At 35.5% G+C, this 10,887-nt stretch overlaps 1 protein-coding gene across 2 annotated transcripts; it reads left to right on the top strand.

The window, feature by feature from the left end:
- Positions 1-559: 559 nt before the first annotated feature.
- LOC136254125 (extracellular serine proteinase-like) lies at positions 560-3,920 on the top strand. Of its 2 annotated transcripts, XM_066046800.1 has the most exons (4): positions 560-579; positions 1,950-2,160; positions 2,264-2,558; positions 2,676-3,920. In XM_066046800.1, the coding sequence occupies exons 3-4, from the start codon at positions 2,271-2,273 to the stop codon at positions 3,822-3,824; spliced, it is 1,437 nt and encodes a 478-aa protein (XP_065902872.1). In that variant the 5' UTR covers positions 560-579; positions 1,950-2,160; positions 2,264-2,270; the 3' UTR covers positions 3,825-3,920. The 2 variants fall into 2 exon arrangements, with proteins under 2 accessions (XP_065902872.1, XP_065902873.1); XM_066046801.1 differs by lacking the exon at positions 560-579 and having other exon boundaries at positions 1,911-2,160.
- Positions 3,921-10,887: the final 6,967 nt, after the last annotated feature.

Raw genomic sequence — 10,887 nt, 5'->3', positions numbered from 1 at the left:
TCAGAAGATATTAAAGATATGTACGTGTGGTTGTCAAGTATATGAATCCTTGCTATAGTTTACGTCTTTATGCAGAGGTGAATATGACTATCAGGTTTCCTTATACAAGGGCTCATCCCTTTTGAGGCTGGTTTCATCCTTATTTGGTATTGAATCTCTAGGAGTTATACAGACAATAATGTATTTACTTAACATTAAAGTTCTGGTATTACTAAATGATGGAAAACATAACTACAGTACATAAATCGTCATATAAAAAAAACAGAGCAAATCCTACTGTATAAACACATTGGTGCATGTACAATTCTACAAAATTATTATTTGTCATGAAATGTTGTGGTCATTTGAAAGTATTGTATTATGTACTTTTATGTTGAAGTTTACATGGTTCAATGATTTTGTGTGGTAAAAGTGTAATGGTGTTTGACAGGTGCTGCTTAACTGGATCAGACCAGTGGGGATCAACATGTTCCTGTGAATGAAACTGCAGTTCTATCAACTGCTAGTTGTGGCATTATGACACAGCTATAGAGCTTCTTCACAATAGTTGCTATGGTAGGAGACATAGTAGAGAGACTGGTATGTAAATAAGTACACAAAAGCCATAGTAGTAACTACCATATTTACTTGGTTAAATGTCACACCTCAAATGGCCACCACATTTGTCAATGAATAGTGGTCTTAAAGAAAAGGAATTATCTGCCGCTCTGTCCTTGAATTAACACTGCAGCTATTATTATTATTATTATTATTTGAATCCTTAATTGTAGAAGTTTTGTTCCAACCAAGTTATCTGCTTATCCTTGGGTTGGGAAGGTGAAGTAAAGTATTCTGCAATTGTAAAGGGGGAAAAAGCATTAGTTCTAAAGCATTAGTTTGTGTTATTTTTGCAACTTACAAAGGACGGTACAAGTTTTATCATGTTTTATGCAGCTTTTTATGGTTGTGCTGGTTAGAAAAGCTGTATTTGAAATAATGGAAATGGACCACCCACCCACATGCAAATATGTCTGAGCCGAGGATGGGATACAGAGAATTTATTTGGAGTGGCCTAATCTAAAATCTTGTCCACAAGTAATTGTGTACGATGAGGCACTTCTGGAATGCACAACATTTGATACATTTTATCTACCAGCACTTTGTCATACAGTAGGTCTTGAAGCAGCCACTAAGAATTCCAACATCTATATACATCAGTACATTATCTAATGCATGGTGTATACTAAGCAGTATTTGTAGTAGTTTATCGGGTTTAGGCACCAGCCTATTATGCTTTTAATTTTGCCTATTATGCTATGCTGCAATACTCAAAAATTTATCTATTATGCTCATAATTATGCTCAATTTTTTTCTGCAGTTCCCATGTTTTGTTACTTTCTAATGGATAATGATAAACTTTGGCTTATGAACAACTGGTTAAATGTAAAAGTTAATGTTTATTGTGCATTAAGAATTTGGCTGCATTGTAAACTATAATAATAGTCGTGTCAAATAACTATGCTCCACTGCGGCATCAACTGTTCTGTCCACCTTTTTCAGTGGCATGCATTTTTGCTTACAGTATGACATAATTATGCTGCCTATTATGCTAGCATTATGCTTGATGCTTTCGGGCACCTGTTATGCTCAAAATTGTGCCAGCATAATAGGCTGGTGCCTAATCGGGTTTATCTTATGTATGGACACAATGCTTTATTGCTGGTACTAAATGTATGTAGCATACCCACATCATCTAAGTTCATTTGTATTTCTGTGCTTAGTAATATAACATTGTTGGAGTCAAGCATTTTATTCTTCTCATCAATTCCATTGTTAGTTTTAAAAACGTTTCTATACAGGTTTAACATGTGAAAGATTCTAAAACATCTGTTTGAACAATTTGCCTACCATTATGCTGGTAATTGGTTGCAGACACACCTATATATTTATTCAAATAATTATCCATGTAGCTTTTCAAGTATTAGCACTAAGAAACGTTCTTAGACTATAAGGAAGCCATGTCTTCCTGGAAGCCATACACTTGATACTTGCTGTACACTATAAAAAGGCTTGATGGAATGCAATATACTTCAAACACACAGGAGAGATTTCTGATAACATCATTGTTAATTTCTGCCTCTACTACAACTAGTCAGTCATATTTGTCTTGCTGATCTGAAGGTATGAACTAGTAAGCACTTTAGTTAGAGTTAAAAAGTAGCTGGAATCTAGTACATATTCCTTGTAGTACAGTTGACATCTAGTGAATATTCTTTGTGCACAGTTCAACAATGAGATATTATCAGTGCCTAATTCTTGCATTGATCTTTGGCTGTGTCATATTCCAAGATGTTTCTGGAGTTGCAAGAGTTAAAAGATCTATTGATGAAAGTTTACGTGATCCAGGAATTTATATTGTCCACTTTGAGGACAGTTCAACTGATGCACAACTACAGCACTTTGTTAAGCAGCTGAATAGGAGGTCCAAAAGAAGGGTAAAGTTTGAAGCAGAGATAATTGCAGAATATCCTAGCATCAAATGCTTAACAGTGAGGCTGTCAGAAAGAGCTTTAAAATGGGTTAGAATAAATATGTATATTCTGCCACCCAAACACACACATGCAAATCAATTCACAATGCTTACATATTGTAGCTGACATTACTTTGTTTGTGTTCCATTATGACATTATGTGCAGGTCACACATCATGAATTGGTTTTGGAAGTAAAGGAAAATGAATATGTTATATTTGTATCTAAAATTGATTCTCTGGCATCTGCCAAGCCTGGATGGCACTTGGATAGAGTAGACCAAGAGGCATTGCCACTGGATCAGAAATATACTGCTAGCCAATACACTGGGAAGTCAGTTGATGTATATGTACTGGACACTGGTATTCACTATAATCACAGTGTATTCAATGGTAGAGCTCACTATCCCGGCTGTGATCCAATTGACAAGTTAAGCAACACAACACGTGAAGGAGAAGACTGCAATGGCCATGGAACTCATGTAGCTGGTCTTGTTGGTGGAAATGGTACTGGGCTAGCCACTAGTGTGACTTTGTTTTCTGTTAGAGTAGCAAACTGCAGCGGCCTCTCTTCTGAAGCATCACTCCTTGATGGACTAATGTGTGTACGTGAACATAGTAAAGGCAGAAATGGAACCCGAGCAATCATTAATATGTCTCTTGCTGGAACTAAAATATTGTATAGTGTTAGCAAAATTTTGAATGAATTAATAACTGATGGTGTAGTTGTCACAGCTTCTGCCGGGAATGGGAATCGTGATGACTTTAGGAGAGTAAATTATGACTCCTGTAAAGTTTATCCAGCAGGTTACAATGGTGTTATCAATGTAGCTGCTACTGACATGGATGATAATGCATTGATGGGTGAATTTGAAGGTAGAAGTTTGAAGTTTAACTTGGGACCATGTGTGGATGTGTTTTCTCCTGGCTATAGTGTCCTCAGCAGTGACATATGTATCCCTAACAGCACCTGCTACAACTCTACAGGAGATAAATGTAGCTCATTCACATGTCAAAGGTTTCGAACAGGAACGTCTCAGAGTTCGCCAATAGTAGCTGGAGCTGTTGCCCTACTACTGGAGAAATGCCCACATATAACCAATACAGAAATTAGAAACATGCTAAGAACATATCTTTCCAGAGGCAGAGTCCGATTCTGTAAGGCATACAAATTCCTGAGTGAATACACTACTCTGACAGCTGTCAATGATGTTGTTGGTACAACACTGAATCGTTTACTATTCATAGGAGTTTTACCATACGTATATTGTGAAGAGTTTAATGGTGAACCATTAATTACATCAATAAATTATTAAGAACTTTTGAAACTATTTTATACAGGCTAATTACATCTGTAGATATTTACAAGCACTAGCACTTTTTGTATTACATCATATCATATCCAATGAAATTAGCTGTTTATCAAAATTAATAATAATCGAGGTGAGGAATTACAATAGAATAGTCCTGTTACATGATTACTTACATACTAAGCAATTCTAAGGTATGTACATATTAATGACTTCTTTTTTAGCAACGATTGGACAACCCTTTTTGTAAACCTGATCAGTGGTCACTTATACACATGGAAATGCATACACATTTCAATTTCTAATCATGTTATGCCACAAGTATGATAACGGTGATCGTCTTAACTAATATGTAATGTAATCAATACCAGCAATATTTGAATCATAGCTGCTTAAGGTAATTATGAGTTTGGAAAGAATGGTATGGTCATTGATTAATCGGAATGTTCGAATCAATTTGTGGTAAACTAATAGAATTGTTTTAATTATAAGGCAATGCAGGTATGTTCACAGGCAATGCTAATGATCAAAATTAGATAGTCTGCAATGTTGATAGTAATATTGTTATCAAGACAAGTTTCCCAAAATGTTGCTACAAAATTAAAAAAAAAAAAACTCTTGTAGTGCAGTTTTGTACAGTTTCCCTCCTTAGTTCCAATACTGTGTGTGGGCCTATTATATCCCATCATCAAGTTGCATATACTAGCTCATGGCATTTTAAGTATGTTGCCATATAAACATAAGTACTAGTTCACTGTATAGCCATCCAATTTTGAAGTCATGCCACTCATTGACTGACTACTATCAATAATGCTTGAATTCAGCCAGATTTTCAAACGGGGGACTTCCACACAACTTTGTACCTTCAGATTGGACAACCCTTTTTGTAAACCTGATCAGTGGTCACTTATACACATGGAAATGCATACACATTTCAATTTCTAATCATGTTATGCCACAAGTATGATAACGGTGATCGTCTTAACTAATATGTAATGTAATCAATACCAGCAATATTTGAATCATAGCTGCTTAAGGTAATTATGAGTTTGGAAAGAATGGTATGGTCATTAATTAATCGGAATGTTCGAATCAATTTGTGGTAAACTAATAGAATTGTTTTAATTATAAGGCAATGCAGGTATGTTCACAGGCAATGCTAATGATCAAAATTAGATAGTCTGCAATGTTGATAGTAATATTGTTATCAAGACAAGTTTCCCAAAATGTTGCTACGAAATTAAAAAAAAATTAACTGATTGACTGACTGACTAATTCCTTCAGACAAGTGTAACTTGATAATGGCTAAGACTTTGGGCTTGATTCTTTTACTGTTCGATGCCACTTCGTCCAGGTTGGCATACTGCAGTACATTTAATGAATGTATCATGGACTTACCTAAGTTATCTTCATCCTCTGGAGCATCCATCGTGACTGCAGAGGCACTTATCCTACTGTTCTCATTTGTAATAGTGGCTGAACAGGGCCAGTAATTGATACCTGTAGTTGGGGTGCACAATTGTCTGTATTTTTCGTGGTGGCTGGGTTGATTGCAAAGGTGCTTCTATTGTTCTTTGCTTGTAGCACTGTGTAATGGGCTGAACATAGGTGAAAGTGAAGCGTAATGACCATTCACTTTTGAGTCAGTAATTGATAACTGGGGCACATGTTCAATGAAAACATTAACTCTGATGCTCTAATTTCTTTTGATGCGATATGTGTGGTCATAATAATGTTACAAAAAAGTAAAACAAACAAGTATAAGGAAAAATTAGTAATTTTAAGCTTGATTAGGGATCATAGTAGGGAAACAAGGGAGGTTACCTACACCTACAGGTACACTAGTGGACATTATTCCCTAATTCAGTCTAGCTATATTGTACCCATGACTGAATTAGGATGTCCACTAGTTTATTGGCACGTGTAGGTGACCACCCTTGCTTCCCTACTTTTTTTCTATGATCCCTAATCGAGCTTAGAATTCCTATTCTTTTCCTTATAGCTACTTATATATACTAATAGTTTACTATAATATTATTCATTTAATGTTGGTCAATACAGTTGTAACACAACCAGTTTGCCATGTGACACAACTGGTTCTCTTGTCAACCTCCGTCTAATGATGGTGGTTGTTTTGGTAATTTGTGCAGGGTTCCATGATTCATCTATATATTTAAAACAGGACCGCTTATATGTATAGCCACAGATTGTGGCTCCCCTGATTGCATGAGGCTTGGAGGACAAATACCCGGGGGTTCCTGACTTTGAAGCCATAGGAATTTCTAAGGCCATCCTACCAATCCTACGGAAACCTTGCACTATCACATAACCTTGAGTTGGAGGCTACTCATGGAATGGGGTAATATTGGAGCATGAGTCTACTTGGCATGTGGTACATATCCTCCCCAAAATATAACTACATGCATCATTTAAAAATATATATAATTATTTAGTTTATGATTCTGTTATTCTTTTATTTGCACTGCTTATACATATATATACAGTACATACACAAATTTGAATGTAGTCTCCTAAATCTAGTGTGGGCTTTGGGCAGGGACAAACTTTTTTACACCATGTGACCTTGATACATACCCTATCTGAGTGCTCTTTCTAACGCATGCATTTGCGAGTCACCCTGATTAATGCTCACCCTTCTTTCGCCTGCTTTGCATTGTGGAACCCATTGCATCCATCTGGTCATCAACTATTAGCTGTTGGTAAGTGGTATTATTCCATATACATGTGATTATCTCCCAACTTTAACCTTGTCTTCATTAAACATAATTAATACACAGAGTAGTGTTTATGTAATGTATGTACCATATGGCATTAAAATTGAAAAATATTTTTTTTTAATTCCAAATTAAAATCTCACAATAAATTTCAACTGACCGACTTTTACAAATATGTGAGGCAAGTATGTTGTATCCACTGTTACAGAATCAGACAAACTTCTGATTGGTGAAGTGAAAGCTTATATATTTCTTAGCACAGCACCTGAATTTATCTCAAACACATCACATTTCTTAACCGTTTGAAAATAAATAGCTTCATTAACCCATTAGCTGCCACAGCTGGCTAGCATGCCATAGGTAGACTATACAGCACATGGTTTGTGGTTACAGTCATATCACAGCACCTAATGCAACTGGAGAGCTATAAACTGCCCCAACTCGGATCTAATAAATATAACTTGGGGTAATTTAACAGATAGCAGTGCAAAACTGTTACAGCATACAATTTTGCATTTTACAGCTGCACTGTACTGTACCTGTGTGCTTAGAAAGCACCAAATATTAATCTTTGGTTTATATACCAGTTTTGCATGTGTAACTGAGCTTGTGAGAGACCACCATTAGTTCCATTGACATTATTATGAACATGTATTTGAATTTTATGGACAGTCTCGCGTGTAAGTAAATCGACAATGAATGATGTGACCATGATACCAAGACCACAGCATAAAAGAGACATTACAATAAATAAAAGATATTCCCAATCTGAAAGGGTTCAAGTGCTTGTTGACAAAACAACAAACTGTTCACACACGCTCTTACGCATGTGTTAATAAAATTAATGGACAGTAAAATTATTGAACTAAGAGCATGCATTTAATTTAATTAACAGTTACATTACTAAACAGTGATAATATTGTGTGAACATGTATACATGTCTGTGTTTGTTCAACAATTGCATGTTTCTGAAGTGTGTATGTAAGAATTGTGTAGAATATGTACATAATTATGTAGGTACTACATTGATATCTATGTGTATATAGGTGCACTGAATGTAAAAGTATGGTGAAGCCGCTTTGCATAAGCATCCAAGCAATGTTTGCAATTTCATCACAACTTAACACAGTAAACAAATTAACATCTCTCAGTTAATTCAACCCCACAAACTGCCAAATGTCACTAACAGTTTGGTTAAACTATAATTATTCAATTATCATTCCAACATGGCACAGTGTGTGTGGTACACTATAGTGTTTAGATGGTAGTCAAATAGCAGTAGATATAAGTACACCCATCAAGTTTTCAAAATGTTTACATGTAACTACTTGAAACTGCCAATGCCAGTACATTGTAAATATTCATTATTAGATAAATGTATAATAGAGGAGTGTAGCCCCCTCCCCATCTCCTTTCTCTAGCTGGGTTAGCAATGAAAAGAGCAGTGTGCCTTACAGATTCTTAGTGCAAGTTAATTCCAGAGATACATGTTTGGATGTGCTTACTAATGGGTGGATATATAGAATAATGGTGTTATGTTCACAAATACTTTGAAACCGAAAATGTTATTGGTGACTTTAATTAAATGCTTAATACAACTTTTCAATGTTGTAAGACAGTTGGTGCAGCATTTCATATGATTAATAACAGGTAAGCATTCATAATACTGGGTACATTTTGTTGTACTGTGCTAGCCAAGTAATACTCTTGATAGCTTTAAGCGTGATGTGTTATATCAAGAGTACATTATGTACTCTTGGTTATATGTAGAGTGAGCAACTGATTATGGTACCTTATATATAGCTATGGCATGCAGATGCCATCAACACATCTGTCAAACCCAAAGGATTACAAAAGACGAATAATTATACACTTATTCACACCAAATGAACCCGGCCAGTGGCTTCAGTGCAACTATTAATGTTATGCCTTCAAAGGTACGTATACCGTACACTTAGTTCATTCAGCAGAACTTGATTTAACAATCATTACAAAATCACACCTTAAAGTTATATATATAAAGTTACGTATTTCTGGGAATAGTCCATGAATTTGTTGAATTGTTGATTGTTTTAACGTTTGTTTCATGATGATCCATACAGCACTACTAATCATGTGCACAGTGAATTCCTACAAGTACATATACATTAGTTCACAAAAGATGTGGGGTATGCCGGTACTGTATGGTATACACATACACTTAAACTGACATGTCTTGCTGCACACAGATGGCTTGGTAGACGCATTGACAATGAAATTTATAAGATGTACAGCTTAATACCATATATGGTGGTCAGGTAGACAAGCAATGTGTTTTAGATGAATATGTGGTAATACATTATATAGTAGACATGCATGTGTACATTGAGAATTGATTTCAAGACACAGGCAAATGTACTGCAATAAAGACATAGGACATAATAATATGAAACTATATTGCATTTCTAGTTACCATGAATCTTCTGGTAAAGATGTGCATAATGTTACACTACGTGTACCATTTCGTACATGTCAGTAGAACACATATTTGGGAAATTGCATGTTTGAACACACATAATGTGATCACTGGACTGTTTACGCTTGGAAATAGTGGAATGTTAATTCCACACCACAATTCAAAACTAACAGATATATAGGGCTCACCCAAATTCAATGACTTTACTGCTTATGTATAATACAGTTTATGTATACACAATACAACAATGGCGGATCCAGGATAGGGCATTTGGGGCAAATCCCCCCCCCCCCCCCCCCCCCTCTGTGGAAGAGCCACTGGTACTTCTTTTGATAGAAATACTATACAACTTGTTAGATCAAAATCAATTTATATAACTCATGAAAACTACATATTACTACCATTTATTGTAAACTCACCTGAAAACCAAAGTTATAACATCCAGACATTTAACCTCCCTGAGGCTCCCTCCCAAACTCACCCAGCACATTCGTGCGCACTAAGCGCCTCTAAAAATAATCATCGTGTTGCTAATGTGTAAGACCTTTCAAACAGCTTTTTAAGACTTCACAACCATCAACAAATGCCATAAATCTACCTACTAAGGAGTGATCATTGCTGTTTAAAAAATACACCAACGAGAGAATCTGCCCTCCTGTTTGTGCCCTTCCACTTGCCAGCTCCTGGATCCCGGTACCTCTGTTAATGTAATGTAGTTCTCTTCTATTGTATCTCAACCAAAATTCTTGGTATATACTCACTAGTAGTAATTGCTTAATGTTTTGTTAGTCAAATTGTTTATATATTCCTTAGTATCATCCTCACTGTCACTTAGCTACTATATGAATAATAAATGTTAACTGTGTCACTTTTCAGGGATAATAATGGCTTCTTAATAATAATAACTTTTTATATAAAGAAATTTTCAAACGTTGTGTGCTTTACCAGTTCTTTAGCTGAAACCTATAGAATGAGAAAATTGCTGAGAATATGGAAGACCAACTTGTCTTATGGTGTAATTCTATAAAAGTATAATATGATCTGATTTAACAACTAACCTTGGCTGTTGAAGCCACTTGTTAATTGCCAACTCCTGAACTTGACTGGTGAGGAATCGTATACATATGGCTAAATGAAACTATTGCAGATTTGTAGAAATGTTCATTATATTGAAGCAATTTGGTTTCAATAACACCTTATTGATGGCTTACAAGCATTGATGTGTTTTTGATGTATTTGGGAGCAATACATGAAACGATTCAGGTGTCAAAATTCCCCACCAAATTTAAGTAGGCTTCTGGTACTTCATGTTATTGCGGTGCGAAACATCATTTAACACAACATGCTGAGAAAGAATCCCGCCCGTAACTCAATTATGAGATCATGTTGATGATGCCATCAGAAAAGCCATGTAAATTCTTGGAGATAAAAAGAATTTTGCTGACAATTACACGTCAAACTATTTTATAGTGTAGAATAACCTTTTGGTTTCATGTGATAGTGTCACTGTCTGGCCACTGACATAATATCACTAAATTTAAGTCATAAATTGTCGTGGTGCATTTCTGATGATTAAGGTAATGACCTTTGTATAAGGTGTAATCCAGACCTGTTTTGACACATTTTCCAGAGTACAGGACTATATTTTTCTAAAGATTTGTCACTGACATTGGGTATTTTTAGTAATGCAAATTCATAATCAACCTATCATTAAGTCTTCAAGTAATATACAGTAATTATAAATAAGGAAATTAGAAATTTGAGTAAGGATCACAGAAGTGAAAAGCAATTACAAGGGAATACGGTATTTCTACACCTGCAGCTATACTAGTGGACATTTTATTCTTGCTTCAGTCATTTAGCTTGTCAATACATAACC

This window comes from Dysidea avara, chromosome 4, assembly GCF_963678975.1.
Source record: "Dysidea avara chromosome 4, odDysAvar1.4, whole genome shotgun sequence".
Taxonomy (NCBI): Eukaryota; Metazoa; Porifera; class Demospongiae; order Dictyoceratida; family Dysideidae; genus Dysidea; species Dysidea avara.
The sequence above is the reverse complement of the archived record's forward strand: the minus strand, read 5'-3'. Positions and strand labels throughout refer to the sequence as shown.